The sequence below is a fragment of the Lepidochelys olivacea genome, assembly GCF_965140295.1.
Source record: "Lepidochelys olivacea isolate rLepOli2 genome assembly, chromosome: 3".
Lineage (NCBI taxonomy): Eukaryota > Metazoa > Chordata > Testudines > Cheloniidae > Lepidochelys > Lepidochelys olivacea.
The window spans coordinates 211,470,941-211,493,166 of NC_140413.1; the positions used below are offsets into that span (position 1 = coordinate 211,470,941).

Sequence of the window (22,226 nt, forward strand, 5' to 3'; positions counted from 1 at the left end):
TAAGGCACAGAGAGATTGAGTTGTTAAGGTCACAGTGGGAGCCTTGGGCAGGGAATTGAACCTCTCTCCTGAGCACTGGGCCGGCACCCTGACCACTGGACCATCCGTCTCCCCTCTCCTTGCCCTGCTGGCTCCTGTTTTTCCTGGCTCCCTGCCCCTCACTCTGTCTGGCTTACGCCTCCCCGGTCTATGCATTGCAGGGCCCTTTCCCTCCCCCACACCCTGCCTTGCTGCTCCCATCCTCTCCACTCCTGTCCCATAGGCCATCCACTGCCATCAGCCTCCTGTCAGTGGTGCTCCACGCCCTGCCCACCACTTTGTCTTCTTGGCCTTCTCGTTGCCTGGGCATTCAGACTGCACTAATTGCCAGGGAGGCCGAGTGCCCTACGAAATTGCATGAGCTGCAGGCTGATCTTCTGGTTCCTCTAGCAGGCTTCTCGTTAATGTCACTGTTCCTGTGGGGAAGCTGGGACAAAGAGGGCTGTGTCCTGTGCACTGTGTCCTGAAGTGCTGGTCAGTTCTTCTCAGCCTGTCTTCTTTCCTTGCTCTCCAGCTCCTGTTCCTTTCCCCTCTTGCTTTCTGTCCTTGCTCCCTGGGTACAAAACTGCCTCTGGTCACCCCCCACCCCCCCCCGCTGGTAATAGCTCACCTTAAGTGATCACTCTGGTTACAGTGTGTGTGGTAACACCCATTGTTTCATGTTCTCTGTGTATATAAATCTCCCCACTGTATTTTCCACTGCATGCATCCGATGACGTGAGCTGTAGCTTGCTCAAATAAGCTGGTTAGTCTCTAAGGTGCCACACGTCCTCCTGTTCTCTTTGTACAGAGCACACCATCCCCCTAGTGGCAGGACGATGGAAGTTTATACCACTCAGCCTGGGATCCAGTTCTACACTGGAAATTTCCTGGACGGCTCGCTGGAGGGCAAAGGGGGCTCTGTGTATCCCAAGCATTCAGCCTTCTGCCTTGAAACACAGAACTGGCCAGATGCCGTTAATAAGGTAACTATTGCTGTCCTGGAAATGCGTACCAGCGCTGAGGGGAAGGGCTCCTCTCAGCTAATGGCAGTTACACACGTGCTCACGGAGACGCAACAGCTCCTTAGGTCGGGCCCACACGGCTTCGTACCAGTAGATCCATGTTGGTTGGGCGTGCGTCTCCTAATGTAGGTGCAGTAACTCCAGTACAAAGGGGCCTTCTACCAGTGTGGCTTGGTCCCCTGCCTGTGTGGGACTAGCAATACCCCCATAAAGCACCGTTATGCCAATATAACTGGGTCTGTACCTGGGCGGGATGGTGCATCCCTTTGACTTTACAAGTGGAATTAGGGTAGTACAACTCATGTGTGTAGACAAGCCTTTAAGAAACTGCATCTCTCGGGCCTTAATTCTGGAGGCTGTAGTTAGGCAAACACCCACTGAAGTCAACCCCCCCAACTCTTATGAAGAGTGTCCTGGGATCTTTCACAGCTGCTTTTCCGGTCACGCCCTCACCTGAGCAGGAATCTCAAGCCATGCATTGATTGCGGGGTCGTGACAAAATGCCACTAAGAGCACCGCAAATAACCTCCCCTTCCTGGATCTCAGTTTGGACTCAGGTTTCCAGGAATGTATTAACCAAATGCACCACCAGGCCCGCTGTGTAACAGCCCCATCAAATGCCAGAAGCTGGGTGTGTAAGGAGGTAGCTGAATGCTTTCCTTGTAGGAGGAGGAGATATTTTCACTTGCTGAATGATTGTATCTTAGCAACCAGGGGGTCGCACACTTTGTTCCTTTTGCCAGGTGAGCTCATTGCACCCACCAGGGGCTCCCTGTAGCCCTCCATTCCCCCCAACAAGCTCTCTGTGAACCACCTCCCATCCCCCTCCATTTCAGGGACTCCCTGCCATCCCTTCCCTCATGCCAGGGTTCTGAACTGTGTCTTAGCAATGAACGCTTCCTACAGTACTCAGCCCTGGCATCCCTTCGCCCATGCCCTGCTCCCGTTCTTGCAGGTATGTGAGAGCCCGTGAAAACACACGTGGCACCCTGCAGCCAAACTGTGAACAGCAATGTACAACTCATTTCACAATGTTCCCCTCCCTCGGGAGAGCTGCGCCTGGAACAGAACAGCTGTTTTAAATGCACAAAACAACGCTGAAGCTGAGGCTTAAAACAAACGTTAAACTAAGCAGTCTGAAGTAGCTTATTTGGTCCTAGCATTTTAACGTGTCCTTAGCTAGCTAACAATAAGCTGTATCGGGTTAAACCACCTTGCCTTAGAAGGCTACTATGAAAGTTCAAAGGAGCACGAGGGTTTTAGATCTTTTTACCAAAGCTAAAAATGGCTCTTGCTGAGCAGTGATCGCACTCAGCACCAAGCTGTGAGACTGTCAGATTGAAGAGACTGTGTTTTTCTTTCCACAGCCCCATTTCCCCAGTGCGCTGCTGCGGCCAGGAGAGGAGTACAACCACACAACTTGGCTCAAGTTTACTGCAGCTTGAGGAGTCACCTCTGCAGCCACAAGGAGAAATTCATCACAAAGTGCTCTGAGTATGGGGGAGGGGAGCAGGGGAAATCACTGAAAACAGCAGCAGGAGCTTTCAAACTTCTCCAGCACAGGCAGAGGTGACAGGTGCGGGGACGTCTCCTAAGGACGGAGTTTGTAAAAGCTCTCAACTCTGGCTTGACGGCTCCCATTGGAATCACTGGTAAATCTCCCCTTGATGTCAACAGAGGAAGAGTTAGGCCAGTGCTGAGGCCCTGATCCCCAAAGGGACGTGCACACCTAACTGCCATTGATTTCAATAGGAGTTAGGACCCTAAATACCTTTGAAACCTGCCCCTTAGTCCATACAAAACTTGTCTTCCTCATCTATCAATTGGACCGTGTCAAGGCCTCTTTTAAACTCCTCTCCCCTTTTTCCTTCCCCATGGAATCAAGTTTAAACCTTTTGTCCTGTCTTCCTTCCCGGCCATGCACTCTTCACTCAGGGGACAAGCTTATCTTTGAGTGAGTCATTCCCACTTGCCCTGTCAATTCTGTCACGTTTGTCTCTTCCCACTCCCCCATCAGTGCTGCTTTCTGCACCATCCCTTTTGCCATTCAAGTGCTAACTAAAACCTCACTTCCATGAACCAAAAATAAATCTACCCACTATTCCTTCTTTCTCTGTATCTGTATTTTAGGCCTGGTCTACACCAGAAACTGTTACCTGTGTATGGGTTAGGGGTGTGATGTTTTACCAGGAGTTATACCAGGAAAGGCACTAGTGTGGATGCAGGTAAACCGACATAACACAGATGTACTTATTTCCCTCTCATCTAGGTATAAAACAGTCCAACTTACTAGTGTAGAGAAGCCCCCAGAGAAAGAACTGCCTTTGTAAGGGTAGCTCATACTCATACAAGTAGGGACTGAAGCCAGGGGGTCTATGGCCTACATCCTCAAAAGCATTCAGCTACTTAACTCCCGTGGGCCTATGTGCAGGACTAAGGCCAGGTCTCCACAACAAGCTTTAGCCAGTGTAGCTATGTTGGGCGGGGTATCTGTTCCCTATACTGGTACTTACAGACTGATCAAATTACTCCATCTTCTCTTCCGTAAACTAAACAGATTGAGCATCTTGAGTCTTTGACTATAAGGCATGTTTTTTAATCATTCTCACCGCTCTTCTCTGCACGCTCTCCAATTTTTCAATATTCTTGAATTGTGGAGACAGACCTGGACAGACTCTTCCTGTAGTAGTTACATCAGTGCCAAACACAGTGATAATATAACCTCTCTAAATCTATAGTCCCATTTATACACTCAAGGATCACATTAGCCCTTTGGCAACAGCATCATGCTGGAACCTCATGTTCAGCTGATTATCCACTGTGACCCCAAATCTTTGCTTCCTAGGAGAATCCCCCATCTTGTGAGCATGGCCTTGGTTCTTTGTTCCTAGATGTATGACTTTAGATTTGGCTATGCTGAAATGCATAGTTTGCTTGTGCCCCGTTAACCAAGCAATCCAGAACGCACTCTATCAATGTCCTCTTCATTATTACCACAGTGCTCCCGTCTTTGTGTCATCTGTAAAATGATCAGTAATGATGATGATTCCCACTCAGCCCCTACTTCTTACTATAATTGTTGCCTGGTTCTCTCCCACTGAACATTCTCCTCCCAGCTCTAAGCCTGCAGGTTTTCATGGGCAGTTAGTTTCCTCTTGAACTTGGTCTATATGCACAAGTTACACTACCAAAAAAAAAAAAAAGTGTTAAACTCGTGCAGCAAAACTCTGTGCTGACTTGTTTCAATTTAAGGGTTTGTCATTCCAGTTTAGTTCAGACCTGTTCCCAACCAATTAACCCCAAACCAGAATCAAGGAGCATCCACATAGGAGTTTGCACAGGTCTGACTAGATTTAAATTCACACATCTTAAACCCATGCAACTTTTCATGTACACAAGCCCTTAAACAGCTGTGGTTGTTAATAGCAATAACTAGACTGGCATCATTTCCAGCTGCTCACACCACCAGATGCTCTTAAGGTTTTCCACTACTTGCCAGTTTTTGTTTGCGGAAGAGATGCACTGTTGATAATACCCCACTTTAATCGAATTGTCTCGACCCTCCACTTGGTAAGGCATCTCCCATCTTTTCGTGTACTGTTATATATATATATATACACACACATCTTCCTTCTGTATTTTCCATCCATGCATCTATGACTTGGGTTTTAGCCCACGAAAGCTTATGCCCAAATAAATTTGTTAGTTTCTAAGGTTACACAAGTAGTCCTTGTTCTTTTTACTGTATTGCAACACATCACTGGCCACAGCTCCTTTACAGTCTGCGCTGCCCACTGTTTGGGCACTATGCCCCCTACCACAGAAGGAGGGACCCTTCCCTTTGAAACAGTCCTGCCCGCATATACCCTGATTCCTTACGTACTCCCATGACAGACCGTTAGCTGTGCACCAAACTGTTAAATCCTAAGGAAATGCAGTCCCAGCTGCTCCGTTTTCTGTGCTGCTCTGGAGGAGTGGAGAGACAGAAGAGATGGACCAATACAATAATTTTAGAGTCTGCGTGTTTATTGTGGAGTAGGTTTGTCTTAACAGTACAGAAGAGAAAGCGCTCATTAAATGCAATAGCATCATTCCATGTGGCACTTTTACTAGTTATACTGTAAAACTGCCAGACAACGGACAGTCTATACTGATGAATGTCATCCTAAGCAACAGCTTCTGGGTATATTTGCTAAATTATTCTAGGAGAATGTTGTCATTTCCTGCTCCTCATTTTGCAGTCTGGTTTTATGGATATTAGCAGAATATTAATCACAGCATAATTAGGATTGGGAGTGGATGCTTCTGTTGCTAAGCAACAATGCACTGAATGTATGGAAATTAGACACCAGAAAAAACAAGACTAGGCATCAAAGCTAGGAAAGTGGCTAGTACACTTCAGAAATAAAGCTGCCAAGTGGAATATCTTCAGAGTGTAGGGAGTACTTAGGGGTTTTAACATCTACCAGACATAAGTGGAGTCTAACATTAAATGAGAAGTCTGTTATCTGAAAATTATGGGTTACCCAAAATTTGTCTTTTGGTCCAAAAGGTCATTTTGCTATTTAAGGTACTACATTAATAACTTCTTTTAATCTGCCATTAGCCATTTCATTAGGAGCCCAAACAAGTCTGCTCTTTCCAATTCGGTGGATGTTTAGAAAACCCTAACAGTTCTTCTTAAATGTTGAAACTGACATCTAGCAACATTACATAAAGTAGTCCAGAATAAAAATATAACCTGGAGATTTTTAATATCTATTAAGAAGGATGCTGGCAGTCTAACCCTATTTTTGCCAATCAGGAAAGACCTGTCTGGACAGCCAGTCTCAGTTTCAACGTGAAATGCCGTATCCCCATGCAACTCCTGCCTACAGACCAACAAGGCTTTCAGAAGTTTCACATAAGATTCATTTTAAGCTCTTCAACCACATTTTTGCTGTGTGCGCTATAGAGTTTATCTTACCAATGTCTAAACAGGTTTTGTCTACCAGCATACAGGCTGCTTTTATGATTGTAAAGTGTAGCAGAACAGTTCTCAACTGCACAACTTCACTCAGTTTCATTCAGGTTTTCTCAGGTTAGACTAACTGACCATAAATAGGTTGTTGTAGAGAGAGCAACCCAGCTGCCTTTTCTCTCGGGACATGAACCGTTATTTAAAGGTGACCTGCAGTGCAAATACTGTGCTTGTGCCCTTCTGCTTTGTGATAAGAAAGGCTTTACTTTTTGTAAACAAACTTTAGACATTAGAAATTCATACTCTCTCTACACTGAAAGATTACAATGAATAGAGAGCTCATGTAAATGGTATTACAGGAAGTTATGGCAACTGAGCGATCAAGCATTTTTAGTCAGTGTTTAAAATTTTATCATCCATTTAACATCAATAACAAGTTCACATAACTAGAGACTACTTAAAATAAACTGGGATGATTACGATTGGTTTGGGGTAGGCTAATGGTAGCCACCTTTTTTCTTGTTAAGCAGTAGGGCACCACAAGGAGGGTTTTAGTTAGAAATACACATTTTATTTCAATGCCTCAATAAAAAAACTTGTCAATAAAAGAGCCCCACATTTTCAGATCACAGGATGTTAATACATACAACAAAACAAGTTGTGCACTAGTCTACTGATGTGACTTTGCAGAATTTAAAAGATCAAAATCCATGCCAATAATCAGATTGAAATACCCTTCTAGAACTAAGCCCTTACCATTTACATCAAAGACACCACAAAATCCCTTATAATAATGTAAACAAAATAACGTTCTTCCCAGAAGGTTAACTTTGAAATTTCAGTCCATTCTTACAGGACTTGCACTCCTTCTTCGAGGGCTTCCTGACGGTGAACGACTGAAAGTGAAAAGAAAACAGAAGTCAGTTGGAGTAACTTCAGTATTCATCTGGAACTGCAGATTCAACACCACCCATCATACCCAGAAAGCCCTTTCCTCCCAGCACTGATCAGCTTAGCAAGTTAGTTTTACACCTCTACCCCGATATAACGCGGTCCTCGGGAGCCAAAAAACCTTACCGTGTTATAGGTGAAACCGTGTTATATCGAACTTGCTTTGGCCTCGAGCATTTCCATTAATAGTCACTTCCTGCCCCCTGACTGACTCCTCAGAACCCCCGCCCCATCCAACCCCTCCCCCCGCTCCCTGTCCCCTAACTGTCCCACCCCCTATCAACACCCCCATCCCGACAGGCCCCCAGGACTCCAATGCCCGTGCTCCCCGTCCCCTGACCGCCCCGCCCCCAGAACCTCCGAACCATCCAACTCCCCCTGCTCTCTGTCCCCTGACTGCCCCCCAAGACTCTCTGCCCCTTATCCAACCCCTTGGCCTCGGCCCAGCACCCTTAACACGCCGCTCAGAGCGGCGTGTCGGAGCCAGACAAGCGGACGTGCTGATCCACCGGAGCGTGCAACCCCACCGCCCAGAGCACTGCTTTACCGCGTTATATCCGAATTTGTGTTATATCGGGTCGCGTTATACTGAGGTAGAGGTGTACTTTTAAAACAGACCTTGCATACATACACTGTTAGACGATACCCTCAAGGATGTAAGAAATCTCAAGTTTGCTATAGTCATTAGTAGGATTTTAAAGTTTTTAATTAATAAACAATGCACCTTCAAGATTTGACAGTCATTTCTAAAGTGTCCAAAAGAACAGCAGGAAAAGAACAGAGTAAGGAGGAAAAGGAAGGCTACAAACAAGGTCTCAGTGTGGCATGTTACAAGCGACTCCCATTCCCATGTACTCCTTCCCTCAGGAGATTTTTACCAAGCTTGGAAGAGCTGTCTCCAAGTGTTCAGAAGAGCATACTTACCTGAGTTAATGGAGAATGGTTATAAATGGCTCAGACTAAAATTGAAAAAACAAGGCTAGTGATTAATTACATAAAAACATACAGAAGTTCAAATAAGAACCGATCTGGGCTACACAAGGGAAATGCAGAGAATTTTATCCTGCTCTTACCATGTAGGAACAGCGGACTGCGCAGCTATTTGTTAAAGTAGAGCCAGCAGCAAGGATGACAGCAGTTTGAGTCCATTCAGCCAGATGGGTGTTTGTTACAAGAAGTCTTTAGTTTATGTTTTGTTTCACACATTTAATCTGTTTCCAGCTTTACTCTGAGCCATTTCCATTTCCCACTATTCTTAGTATTATTCAGATTTTTCCTCTGGCTACAAACATCCCTTGAGAAACTGGGTTCAGTCCTTCTGAAGAAGGTTTAACCTTAAGCCAAAAGTAGCCACTGCACCCTCTACTAAAGAAGTTAGTCTCATTACAGTCACTGGAGTTTTTAAACAGACTGTTTAAAATGGATTCTCCCTGTGGCTATTTTCCCATAGGTTTCATGTATTTTTGCTTATCCTCTTGCATGGATCTCAGTTCAATGAAACCTTTACAGAGGATGGAAGTCCAACAGAAATAGCCCAAGACAAGCTCTTCATAGTGCACCATGTTCCCACTTTCTTCTGAGCGCCTCATTTTAGTAATCAGTGTCATATGCATTAAGGAAGCCCAGTCTCTCCAAAATATTCCTTTTAGTGCTTACAGTTAAGTAAAGGAAAAAGTTCCGGTAACTTCAGTGTTGGCAAATGCTGACTTTTCAGTAGTGATGACAGGACTAACACTGTCATATGTGCTACACCCAGCAGTCTTTAGTAGCAAGTTTCAACTTACCTTCTCTTTGGAGAGGGGGATCTGGACTTTGATCGGCTGCAAAACAGAAAGAAATACTAAGTGACAACTTAATAAAGTTACATTACATTATAACAAAACAATTTCTCCCGTACTTAAAAATAGTGAGAAAATCTCCAGAACCTTAGTCAGCATTATATATAGGTATCATTGACAACACGTCCAAAATCTTTTACAAGGATTTGTAGGGGCATCAAATTAATCCTCACCATCCCTACTAGAGCTGGAGCTAGATATGACTGTGCAGCAAACCCTTTTAGGTGTTTCAAGAACAATTTTTCTTAACTGTCATAACACTTCCGTGATATAGGGGTGGAGGAGAGGAACAAGTTGAAGTAAGAGGAATCAGTACTGTGGTGGAAACGAAATGGTTAAAACAAAAAGATGGGCTAGGGAAATTTCCCTGCCTTCCCCCACAGACACCTGCAAAGAAAATATTTTCTAGCCACAGTTATGTTTGAAATAGAAAACTCACTAAATATTCATGACCTTTGAAGTAAAAATCCCAACTATTAAAACTAAGCAATAACATCCTTCAAATACAAGTGAAATATTGGTCCAAGCAAAGGGCTTTGTGAATCATGACGAAGCAATACTGACTACTAAAAGGTCTAGTGCAGGTTTCAGCATTACATGCTCACCTTTTAGCAGGTGAGCCAGATTTAGATCTACCATGGGACCCAGACCTACAATGGGAGAGAAATAAGGCTCAGCAAGGCACAAGTGGGATGTATGTACAGTGACGTTACCTAAACCAGTGATAATGAAATTCATACCACGTGCCAAGAAAACTGTGGAGGGCTAGTAACCAACAGGCAGAAATCCATCCGTGTGGGGGGCTTTTGCAGTTAAGTTTCAGAAGACAGCTTTTTAATTCAGTGCCACACATGCCGCAGTCATCATTCATCAACCTATTCTAGACATTACTTGAGACAGTTCATATGAGTACATTGTCCAATCGAAGCTATGACTAGTATTTTCACAAAAACAATTGAGTGCTGTATTCCAAACTGGCAAGATTCCATCGGGAGCTTCCACCTAAAAGCCAAGCTGTTTTCCAGACAGTACTCTCCTGCAACTCAACCATCATCATTTCAATGTTAACACCTTCGCCACTTGAAATCTTCAACCTTGGTTAAAAGTGTCTGCTGAAAGTGTGACATGTTTTCTAGCTATGAAAAGTTAACTGTTCTGAAAAGACTTCCAAAGGTGTCAGCTACATTGGAACAAGTTTGAAGTGCACCTCAATGTTACCAATGTTGTCCATAAAAGTAGATTAATTTTCATTTTCTAGATAGTTTAATCAACAAATAGTATTTTAGTTTTCCAGTATTCAAGCCTTTCCTCAACTATTTCAGCATTTCATAAGCTTTGATGTTGTCAGGATTGTGATCACTATGTTTAGGTAAACCTTGAACTATTACATTGAGTTCAGTCAGAAGAACACATCAAGTCATTCAACCACTGCACCCCTTAATGTCCTTTCTGAACCAAGAACTTGGTTTCTTTGAAACAAATACTGCCTTAGCCAAGTGACACTGCTGTACCTCAGTCCTAATATTAATTCTTGTAAGAATCTAGAGCTCTCAATCATCTAAAGTCACTATGATCAAGAAATTCACAATCTTCCTTCCTTACCAGCTTCACCACACCAAGTGTTGCTCAATTGCTTTTGCATAGACTTTCTTGACACACAAGACAATGAAATTTCACTCATGTGGCCAATTAGTTTATGAAGATAATGCATGAAGCCTGCTACAGTAAACCATACTCTGAACTTTACTAGGGTTGCCACTTCCAGGTATTTTCAGAAGCAGAAACCTTGAAACAGGGCACTGATATTCTTTACTTATAGCAATTCCCAGTAGTGTCAGCAGTTAGTTTCTGCATTCCATCTCATGTGATGCACATCTTGCAGTGACTGCTGACCATTCCCAGGAGCATGCATCAATACTCGTGTAATGAGATATACCAGCATGTTTTCAAGGCAGATATAAGTTGCTCACTCATATTCATTTGTGTTTGATTCCCCCCAACTATTTCTGTGGTATGGCAACACTTGTGCCATTTTCTTTGCTCAGAAAATCTTTCAACAACAAGAATTAGCATGAGAGCAGTGCCTCCTTAATATAACCACCATCAGAAAAAAGCTGCTGTGTGATTTTGTGACATTTTAAAACTAGCAGCAGGATGAGAATGTTTAACTGGTTCTAGAACTTTTATAGCTCTAATGCCAAGCCTTCCCTTTGTTCTTCTGTAAAGAAGCCATGAGAATCGTCTGCTTACTTGAAAGTATAATAGTGAATATTCTGAAACCATGCACAGTGAACAATATCAACGCTTCACTACTTTTCAGTTACTCGAGTCCTGAAATGGCCACTTAACTGCACACTTACAGTGAAACAGGTATGCTGTGAATAAGTTTAATGTTAAAATGGGAATTCTAGGTGTAATCTCTTCATCTGAGAACAAACTGCTGACTCCAAGAACACAATCCCAGTGCTAAAATTCAGTAGACAATGGTATGCAGGGTTATTCAAGAGTCTCCCTCGCTGACACGTAAATTGAGCTTGATTAGTTGTTCTCTGCACATCACTGGCATATGCCAATTAAAGTCTGGGCAGATTCAATGACGATGAAAAGAATGCTTCCTTTACTTTCTCTAGGCATGCCCCACAACCCCACCCCAAACAGCAGGAACTACTGTTGCTGCTAGAAGAAATGGAAGAGATGCAGCTAGGAGAGAGCTCGTCATTAATTCTGCAGCCCTTCGAGAGAGGGAGCAAAACCAACGGATGTAGTCAAGAGCAGAGAATGGAACAGCATCATCCGTAATCCTAAATTTTAATTCTATCTTTACATAACAGACAGCAGGAGACCTGGTCCACGAATGCCAGCTTTGCTGTCCATCGCACACCCATGCACGGACTGCAGCTTAGACCTACTCATTACAGAAGTATGAATGAGAACTCAGGCATGAAACATTTTACACACAATTCTTTAAATCTGGTTTGAGACATTTAATTCCTATGATCCGTTCTGTACAAAACAATCCTCCATGCTATTATGCCACCTTTTAATCTAATTCAGCTACCACAACTGACAATTGCTGCCCTGTACCGTTCAGAGATCAGCATTCAGACAGTCTGAATCAGCAGTAACCAAGAATTTGGGCACTAGTGAGTCTTTCATGCACTTGTCCCAGACACATACCCAGGATGCTACAGAATACCGAGAATCTGGCATGGAGAACCCTTGGGAGAGGAATGCTTTAAGGAGTAGCACAACAGTACACTTTGACTTCCTGCAGGTTAGAAGCAGGAAGGAATTATGATCTCAAATGGGCAAGGTGCATTTAAGTACTAGGACTTACTTCAGTTTTAGGTGACTTATGTGTTTCTCATACATATTAACTGGCATACATGCATATTAGTCAAAAGTGGTTTATGTACCGAAGGTTTGCCTATTGTTCACCATCACAGCTCTAGACTTAAGGTGTCCTGTAAAACTGCAGGTAAAGTAATAAAATATATTATAAATAAGACTATGATGTACAGTTTTAGAATACTTCATACCCCAAACTTGCTGGAAAAACAGTTTAGACAGCACCCAGCATTTACTTAGAATTGAAAAAAACTAATACATTTGACCACAAGTTAATTCAGCCTGCAGCTATTAGTTAGTTGCTTTAATCAATTCTGTCAAAGATCTTACCTGCTTCTTGGCCATGTAACGGACCTGGATCTTGAACGTGATCTGGATCTAGATCTAAGTTTGAAAAGAAACTAATAAAAACCAATCAAACTCCAGGAGAAAGTATTAAGTATTAAAGTCACCTATCAAAGTAGCCTTGTTGCCGATTGGTGCTAAGGTAACTGTCAAGATCACAGGACCTACAGGGTGCATAGGACAATCAGAACAGACACCTAGCTTACACAGAATAAGGCTATAGGTTTAACCATGTAGTCCCAAAAGCTCAGTGCTTGCCTAAATGGTGGGGTAATGTGCTGCACATAAATATGTCTGTGTAGCCCGTTTTTGTTTGAAACAGCACTATGTTAAAGCACACCAGTGAACCTTTGTGCGCACCAGCAGGGTCTACCCAGACCAATTAACGCACAAGCATATTAATGCTCTTTAGAGATCACATCGCAGTACTGCACATTTCTGCTCTGTGTAAACAAGCCCTCAGAAAACTATTTTTTCACTATCTACTTTAGTTCAAGAGGAACTAAAGTTAATGTATTCCCCAATAGCCCTTTTAAAGGAATTATAGTTCGGTCTTGAGGGTTGTCAGGCCCTTTTCAAAGAGTCTGCTCTGCAAACACGTAAAGTTACACTTCCCACAAATATGTTCTGAATCTACCACCTTAATAAAAACATTATCTGGTAGTCATTGTGCATAATAACAATTACCTTGATCTTTTTAAAGAACCCGACCGGGACCTGCGGGGTGAGGCTGATCTAGATCTACGAGGAGAGACAGATCTGGATCTGCGAAGGGAAGCTGACCTGGACCTGCAGGGAAAAATTTAAAAATATAATTATGCAATGTTTGATTTCTCTTAAAAAAGGGAAGCACAAGACAGTCTGAAACGCACCTCCTACCACGGCTTCGGCTGCGTGACCGAGAATACCTTCTTCCTCTGGACCTTGAATGAGATCTAGACCGTGACCTAATGTTAGGTTAGAAAAAATAAGTATTAGAAAAGAACTTTAGCAATTAGTGCACTTGAGCCTCTGCTGAAGTCAAAATTTCAGACAACTAAAAATTAGTGTCTGTCAGTTGGAAAAAACTCAGGGCCTATTTGTTTTGAGTATTTTTACTACCTAGAAAAGATGTTAAGCTGAATTACATTTAGAATTACATTATAATATAAAACACTGTAATGTGTATTTAAAATAAACCTTGCAAGTTTGCAGGTCGACCCTCTTTGGCCCAAGGTCTAGCAGATCTAGACGATCTAGAAGTATCTATAGCCGATCGCTGCATCTAGGTGTTCTCTTCAATCTAACGACGATCAAACTGACAGCCAAATGAGCCAGGGTGAGGCTTGATTGACGCAAGAAGATTTTTCTAGGTGGGAATGTGGTCAATCTGGTGTTCCTCTTTCTAAACCGGAGGGGGGGGGCCCCAATTGAAAGCCAAATTTACTGTTACGGCGATCACCGTCTCAAATTTTCTGCCCTTTAAAGAATATGGTGAAGCTAGGTGTAGATGGCTCGAGGGGATCTGGCCTCTTATGCTGATCACCTCAAGGTCTAGGAGGATCTTAATTGTCGGATTTTGCAAGGCGCCTCAGCATGATATCTTAAGGCTCGTGACATTCTGAATCAAGGCGACTGACTCAAACGAAGAAACCTGAAAGGTTTTGACCAGGTTGATTATTAATATATTAACATTTATATGAAATAACAAATTGTAATATATACCTGTATAATTACAGCATTAAAGTTAAATTAAACTGGCATAACATTCTCTCCTTGGCTAATGACTACACCAGTAATTGGTGAAAAGAACCAATCACTCCTTTCACACGCATACCTGCTCCTCCGTCGACGACTATAGCGATGACAGTCATAAGCATAATGGCCTTTCTCGCCACATTCATAACATCGGTCATTAGGATCAAATGGTCGCCGCGCAGGAGGTCTATCGTAGCGGGAGCGACGGGGCATGCCTGTTGACAGCTCAACTCTCACTCTGGAGCCACAAATCACCCTGTAATTTGATATATGCAAAATATCAATTAATAATCTGGTATTTTTCCTTATCTAATGCCTATTAAATAAGAAAGCCAATCTCTAAAGAATCACTAAAATTTGAGAATCCCATTTCTGTAAAAAAGTACATCTTTTAAGCTCTGGTCTACACCTAACACTTCGGTCAACCTAGTTATGTCGCTCAGGGTTCTGAAAAATTCTCACCTGAGAGATGTAGTTAAGCCTACACAAGCCCTGTTGTAGACACTAGGGATGTGAAATATTAAACGATCAAATGGTTAACCGATATTAGTTTTACCGTTACTATATTGCAGTTTACATTTAAAACAGATTGCCCCTGCCCCCACGTGCGAGCACACCATGTGCATTAACAAATCCGCCTCTTCCCTATCCTCCTCCTGCTCCCCACTCAGTGGCAGCGCCCAGGCAGGACAAGCCAGGCTGCCCTTGCACGGTGATGGCTCGAGAGCCCGTAACACCAGGGAGCGGGGGCGGATGAAACGCGTTGTGCTCTCGGGCTATCAATGCCGGTTCCCAGGGTTGGGTGCCTCACTCCCCACCAGGAGCCAGCACAGCAACCCCAGCCGCGCACATGCTCTTCCACACAAACATGGGCCCCCTGCCTGGGGAGCAGCCACCACCCCCCGTTGGCCCAGCCCCTCGAGAGACCCCTCACCATCTTGGGAGACTATGCGGAGGCCCTGGACACCGTCCAGACCCCTACTGTGTGGGCGGCTACTCAGGGCGCCACTCACTGCTGCCACGTGATGTGGGTGCGGCGGGCTGAGGGGGCAGGTGGCGCTGGGCACTAAGTCTGGCAGTGCCGCTACTAGGGAGTTCTCGCCACCTCCTGGCCTGGCCCATGGGGTGGCCAGGAAGCTGGGAAGCAAGGGGAACGTGACCGGAACTAGCCAAAGTCCCGCAATGCACCAAGGGAGACCAGACCACGTGAGAGGGGAGACTGGTGTTGCCATGACACCTCCCAGTCACTTGACAGGTTCTCCCTGCCACCATAATACTCCCAGATTACGTGATGGTCTCTCCCTCTCCCCCCACCTCCCATCGCCATGACAGTGTGTGGGGCGGGGAGGGGGGGAATATGACGGGGTGCGAACTGGGGATGTAAAATATTAAACAGTTAACCGATAAAATTTTTAGTTGCTTAAATGGGTATTTTTTAAAATGATATTTACATCCCTAGTAGACACCATGAGGTTTATGGAAAAATTCTACCGTCCTTGTCTCTCAAGTGCTGGATTTACTGCAGTGATGGAGATACTGTTTCCATCCCTGCAGCAGCAAGTGTCTACACTACAGCGGGACGGTGGCAATGCTGCTGTAGCACTTATAGGTCAGACACATCCTTAGTAAGAAGTTAAGGCCACCAGAAATACAATACATTCGTACTTTCCATCCAAACCGCGAACTGCGTCTTCAGCATCTCTTGGGTCTTCAAACTCCACAAAGGCGAAGCCCGGCGGGTTCCGCGCGATCCACACAGTGCGCAGGGGGCCATAGTAGCTGAAGGCTCGCTCCAGTTCTCCCTTCCCGGCCCCAGTGCCCAGGTTCCCCACGTACACCTTGGTCTCTGCAAGAGCAAATCACACAATCGTTGAGTAACTGAGTAGCCCTTTCCCTCCCTCCCCCAAGACCTGCAGGGTCGCCCCAGTTAAGCAAGGCGGCTGGTGTAAAGTTACAAACTGCTGATCATCACAATTTGCTACTGGCAGAAGTTACTGACATCTAGGTGTTCTTTTTGCTGCCCTGTCACAATCTGCTGCCTCTGACTTTCCCATACTCCCATCCCAGGTAGCAAATTATGACAGATGGGGTAGACCCATCACAACTTTCTACCTCTCACCTTCCCTGTCCCCGTCAAACTGGTGGGCGCAGAATGTATTCGGGGATATGGGGGGTTGAGACGCTTTATGGGGAAAAAAATAACTGCACACATTTTACCCACAGCAATGAACAACTAGCAAAGCGGATTCCTCCAGACATGTCAGGTCCTCAGACGGCGCTGTGCCCTTGACTCTAGATGGCGCTGTGCGCTTGACAGATTTCTGTTTAGCTTGCACAGCATTATCCAAAGTTGTTGCCATCTGTACATTAATCTGTTTGCTACGATGGGGTGTGCACATTTAACTGAAGGTAGAAAGGGATCTCCAGAGAGTTGTCTCAAGTGTCCAACCCAGGATGGAATTGTTCTGCTCCAAAGAACAGGTGCACCTATCACATTAGTTACAACAGCGTGATGCAAGTAAGCAGTATCTCACTTAAAATTTACATTACTATATACTTCCATGGCTCTGTCTGAATCGATGCCATACTGTTTTTAATATTTAGTGAGAGTTGCATGTTGATGTTTTAAAAATTGGCATATGTACTAGTGTGGCAGGGGTGTGGGGCAAATTACTACAGACACAAAGAAGGCAGCATGATCAGGGGTTAGAGCAGTGGCTTTCAACCTTTCCAGACAACTGTACTCCTTTCAGGCATCTGATTTGTCTTGTGTATCCCCAAGTTTCACCTCACTTAAAAATTATTTGCCTACAAAAATCAAATAAAAATACAAAAGTATCACAGCTCACTATTACTGAAATAGTGCTGACTTTCTCATTTTTACCATATAATTATAAAATAAATCAACTGGAATATAAATATTGTCCTTACATTTCAGTGTATAAAGCAGTATAAACAAGTCATTGTCTGTATGAAATTTTAGTTTGCACTGACTTCACTAGTGCTTTTTCCGTGGCCTGTTGTAAAACTAGGCAAATACCTAGATGAGTATACCCCCTGGTTGAGAACTACTTGGTTAGAGCACTCAGCTGAGATGTGGGAAACACTGTTCAAATAATTTTTCCTCCCTTCTGCCTAAGGGAAAATGAACTTGGGTACCCCACATCCCAGGCAAGTGTACTAACCACTAGGCTAGAAGTGATAAGGTCAATGGTAACCACATCTAATAGGCAGCCTCTGAGCACAACCACAGGATCAGGCCCACATGCAAAATAAGCATTGCCTCCCACCATCTTCCCTGGTTTGTGAATTGCTCTGCGTCTTGGGTGGGATACAGGTAACCAGATGCCTAGAGTAAGGCAGCAGTGTGCATGCTTAAAAGTAGACACTTAGGCACCTAAGGAACTTTTACCCTTAGAATATAAAAACCGAGTGCTTAAAGGGTTTGGTGAGATTTTTGGGAATTTCAGTGGAACTTAAAATTGGGACACAGGCACCTAAATCTTTGTGAATCTCTTTATAGAGGAAAAAGAGGACCCAGGAATTACAGGCCAGTCAGCTGAACTTTGATACCGAGAAAGATACTGGAAATAATTATTAAACAGTCCATTGGTTAAAACCTAGAGGATATAGGGGGTTATAAGGAATAGCCAACATGGACCTGTCAAGAACAAATCATGCCAAATAAACCTGATTTCCTTCTCTGGTAGGATTACTGTCTAACTGGATGGGGGGAAGCAGTAGATGTGACATATCTTGATTTTAGTAAGGCTTCTGACACAGTCCCACACGACATTCTCATAAGAAAACTAGGGAAATATGTTCTAAATGAAACTACTATAAGGCAAGGGCATAACAGGTTAAAGATGATACTCAAAGAATAATTATCAATGGTCAAATTGGGAGGGTATATCTAGTGTGGACTTGCAAAGGTCAATCCTGGGTCCAGTACTATTCAATATTTTCCTTAATTACTTGGATAATGAATTGGAGATTAGGCTCATAAAATGTGCTGATGACAGCAAACTGGGAGGGGTTGCCAGCACTTTGGAGAACAGGAGTAGAATTCAAAAGGACCTTGACAAATTGGAGGCCAGCAACTGGCTGATTAGCCCCACTCACTGCACCTGGGAAAAACACCTGTGGCTGGTTGATCCTCATAAAAGGAAGAGCAGCTCCTAGAACAGAGGAGCTGTAATACCAGCCAGAGGCTAGAACAACTATGCTAAGGAACAAGTGGATAGACGGCAAACTGTGGGTAAATCCTTTTATCACAAAGGCTCTGAGGTAAGAACCAGGAACTTTTGGGTTGAAGAACTTATGGGTGTGAAGGATAGACTTGAAGTTTAGATCTTGTTTTGTTGAGGAGATTTGAAATAACAGAAAGAAACCACAACTAACCCTGCTAGAAACTACCTCCCGGGGCTCTGAGATGGTTCCAGGCAGAATTCCCCCAGGGAAGGGGCTATCTGAGCAAGTCTACACCCAACTGGAAGAGGGTGCTATAAAACAGCCTCCAATCCCTTACGCTTCCACTCTATTTAAGGATGATTCTGGCCAGGTGATCAACTCTGCATTCTGTACAGGTGCTAAGACACAACATCTATGTTAGCTGAAAGGATGCAACAAAAATATCATACTGACCCACAAAGGGATGAGGGCAACCACAGTAATAGACTCATTAATATTACCATCATAATGTAAGACATTTGTATGTGTATGCAGTATTGTTGAAAACTTTCCTGGGATAAGATATGGTTTATAGTTGGATAGCAAGCAGGTAGAGGCAGAAATTAAAGAGGAATCTTCACCGTTAAAGCACTAAACATGTGAACCAATTGGCTAATTCTAATGGGATAATAGTACCACCACTTTACATGCATTGCTCAGATATGGAATCACTGTACACGTATGCCACCACTCTCTGCATGCACAGCATCACCTAGCACAATGCTATCAGGCCTTCATTCTCCAGCTCATGAAAGATGCCCTGATCAGCACAGGACAGAAAGGAAGAGCAAGGTCACCTGAAATGTTAAGGTTAAAATTTAAGTGGCTTATCAGACTTAAATTGATACCACTGAAATAGTGCAAAGGCTTTTCTGTAAATTAAGACAAGTATTCCAGTACTACACGCCTACTCTTTAGATACAAAATGTGGCTAAACCTGGACTGGTTCAAATTTTAACTATTCAAAACCAGCCAACAGTCTGATTATTAATAGCTTGTTGGGGAAGGACTCCTGCAAGCATCTTTGATTGCGACAGTTAACACTGGCCACTTTACTTTTGAGTGAAAACATTCACACAGGATATATATACACACACTAATTTCACACCCTCTAGACATTCCCTTAATAAAAGCCAATAAGGCAAATTGAGGCAAACTATTAAAGCATTTTGAACTAAAGGAATTATCTGGTTTTCCATGACACCCACACAAATGGAGAGCTGAAGACCTATAGACGCAAGTACCTCTGATGGCAAAGAAGCAGAACTAACCACACAATTGGTATCTGTCAAACTATGAATGTTTAATTTAACAGCCTAGCCAGAATCAAAGTCTGTACCCTCATTGTTACAAATGTGGGTTTTTAAGTTTGGGGTTTTAGGGTTTTTTAAACAGATTAGCTATCCTCTCCAAAAACCTACTGGAGACACAGCATTCTAATTTAACCAAAAGACAACCAATACAAAAGAGTAATGGCTTTTTTTAAAAAAGCCTTCATTTCTGGCAGAACATTAAAATTGTCAGAATGAAGAACATCTCTGAAATGTAGCATACAGAAGGCTATGAAATTAAAAAATGCTATCAGAAATATAAACAATGCAGTAGAAAACAACATTTATGCATGCAACAAATGAAATAATGAGGAAAGTGTGCATTTCAGCATTTGCAGAATGGGGAATTACTTGGAGAAATAAGGAATTTTTTGAAGTGCTTTCAATAAGGGGGGAGGATATCTCATTACTGGATGTCCAAAACTGTATTTAATGTTACAGGAATGTACAACTGTTCTAGATATGAATTTTTTGGGAGAGGCAACAGGAAAAAGTATAAAACTAGTGTGCCTTACCTCAAACAAAAAGGCAAATTAAAATAACCCCTATTTTTAATTTCATTACTTTTGTGGCTGTATGACTCATGATGTTTGAATACTTGTCTGTCTTGGGGTTGTATTCTTAACTTTTTTTAAAAAGCGGAAATTTTCCTTTGAGAATTATTTCATACAAGATAGTACAGTGCCCTGAGGGCCAAAGTGTGTTTGTGGTTTTTTTTTAAAGGTATTTAGGAAAATAGTGAGATTCTCAAAAGCATCTAGGGGCTTTCAACCTTTGCAAATCTGGCCTGTAGTGAATATTGTGGAACCAGGTTCCACACAACTGTTGATCTGAAAAAGCATAAGGGTCCTGGAGAAAGTGGCAAAACGGCCCCTGACGAATGCAATCCCCATGGGTGGATTAAAGGAAACTGAAGAAGCTCTGATACCAACCCAGGAAATCTGTCAGCCTTGATGTCACAGGATCCTAAAGAATAAACTTAGTTCTGAATTTCCCCCTTCTCCCTCCCCCCCCCTTCTTTGAAAGAGCGAAGGGCTAATGCCACCCTACAAACGCAGTGCTGTAGGAGGAACAGGGAGAGGTGATTCGAAATATTGGGGTTAGGGGTTTCCCCAATGATTATTTGCGCTTAAATAGGCACCAGCTCAAGGCCGTGCTCAGAGTAATACGTCACCTTTAAAATGAAGTGGAAGGCAGGAATTTACACCCAGAACACGCCTCAACCCCCGGGGTGCGCACAGCTTTACGCAGACCCCCCAGCTGAGGGGGGTTTCTCGCCAACACTAAAAGGGAACCCCCCCTTAGCACGGTGGGGGGGGCAGCGACTAGGCCCAGGTGCCACCCGAACCTCCCTGCAGCAGGGGCCGCCCTGACCGGGGGGAGGATCCGGCCCCGGGCAACGGCTGCTGAGCGGTACAACCCTGCGGGGGGGGGGGGGGGAAGACCCCTCTGCAACCCCCCCCCCGCGGGACTCGCCTCTGCAGCCGCGTGCGCCCAGCCCCCCCCCGGCTCGCACGCGCATGCTCCCTGGCAGCCGGGGGCGCCCCTCCCCCCCCGAGGCGCCCAGAGGGAGGCGCTGCGCGCGCCGGCGCTCGCGGACAGGCCCCGCCCCGCTCTGAGGCGCCGCCATGGTTGTTGACGCCGCGTCCGTTTCGCTCCCCCGCACCCCTCCCGCAGCCCGGCGCTCCCGCCACAGCCCGGCCCCGCACCGCCCCTACGCGCGGGGAGCCGCGGCCCTGGCCCGGCGCGCGCCCGACCTGCGCAAAATGGCGCCGCCCCAGCGACCCCCGCGCAGGCCACTCCCCCGAGGAGCGGAAAGGCGGGGGCGGCCCCTCCACAGCCAGCCCGGCACCTACCGCCGCCATAGCGCCCGTAGCGAGACATCGCCGCGGCTCCGGCCGTAGCTCCGCGCCGGGCCGTTCGCGCGCATGCGCCGGGAGCCCCTAAAGGAGCGACTGCTCTCGCGCATGCGCACGGCACTCCCCCCGCCCGTTTCTGCGCGCCGGCTGAGGCAAAGCGGGAAGTGGAAGCTTGGTTTCTATGGCAACGCGCCGTCGTGCCGTCCGCCATGTTCTCGAAGGCGGCGGCGGGCGAGCGCCCAGAACTTCCGGCCCGGGCTGTCACGGGCCGCGCCGCAAGGGTGGGGGCCAGGCCCCTGAAGAGCCCCTCTGGGGGCAGGGCCCCAGTGCAGCGAGGGGGAAGGGGGTGGTGGGGCGGGGCCTGTAGCCCCAGAGGGCGGGGCCCCAGTGCAGCGGGGGGGAAGGGGGTGGTGGGGCGGGGCCTGTAGCCCCAGAGGGCGGGGCCCCAGTGCAGCGGGGGGGGAAGGGGGTGGTGGGGCGGGGCCTATAGCCCCAGGGGGCGGGGCCCTGGTGCAGCGGGGGGGAAGGGGGTGGTGGGGCGGGGCCTGTAGCCCCAGAGGGCGGGGCCCCAGTGCAGCGAGGGG

The 22,226-nt window shown here is 45.3% G+C and overlaps 2 protein-coding genes across 7 annotated transcripts in view; one reads left to right on the forward strand and one right to left on the reverse strand.

Annotated features, from left to right (window-relative positions):
* The window catches only part of GALM (galactose mutarotase), an 82,172-nt gene extending 79,026 nt beyond the window's left edge, over nucleotides 1-3,146 (forward strand). For all 3 annotated transcript variants that reach the window (XM_084623576.1, XM_084623577.1, XM_084623575.1), the window contains exons 7-8: nucleotides 830-1,004; nucleotides 2,411-3,146. In XM_084623576.1, the coding sequence (XP_084479702.1) occupies nucleotides 830-1,004; nucleotides 2,411-2,488 (253 nt within the window). In that variant the 3' untranslated portion in view covers nucleotides 2,489-3,146. The remainder of the gene's footprint in view (nucleotides 1-829; nucleotides 1,005-2,410) is intronic.
* A 1,902-nt stretch (nucleotides 3,147-5,048) lies between these two features.
* On the reverse strand, nucleotides 5,049-21,881 carry LOC311518112 (uncharacterized protein). 4 transcript variants are annotated; one of them, XM_084623579.1, is made up of 10 exons: nucleotides 21,640-21,881; nucleotides 15,888-16,068; nucleotides 14,302-14,478; nucleotides 13,358-13,432; nucleotides 13,173-13,274; nucleotides 12,471-12,524; nucleotides 9,398-9,442; nucleotides 8,739-8,774; nucleotides 7,879-7,913; nucleotides 5,049-6,899 (listed from the first exon to the last, which is right to left on the reverse strand). In XM_084623579.1, exons 1-9 carry the CDS (start codon nucleotides 21,851-21,853, stop codon nucleotides 7,898-7,900), a joined length of 900 nt encoding a protein of 299 aa, XP_084479705.1. In that variant the 5' UTR covers nucleotides 21,854-21,881; the 3' UTR covers nucleotides 5,049-6,899; nucleotides 7,879-7,897. The 4 variants fall into 4 exon arrangements, with proteins under 4 accessions (XP_084479705.1, XP_084479707.1, XP_084479704.1 ...); XM_084623581.1 differs by lacking the exon at nucleotides 9,398-9,442; XM_084623578.1 differs by lacking the exon at nucleotides 7,879-7,913 and having other exon boundaries at nucleotides 21,640-21,874.
* Between the last annotated feature and the right edge of the window lie 345 nt (nucleotides 21,882-22,226).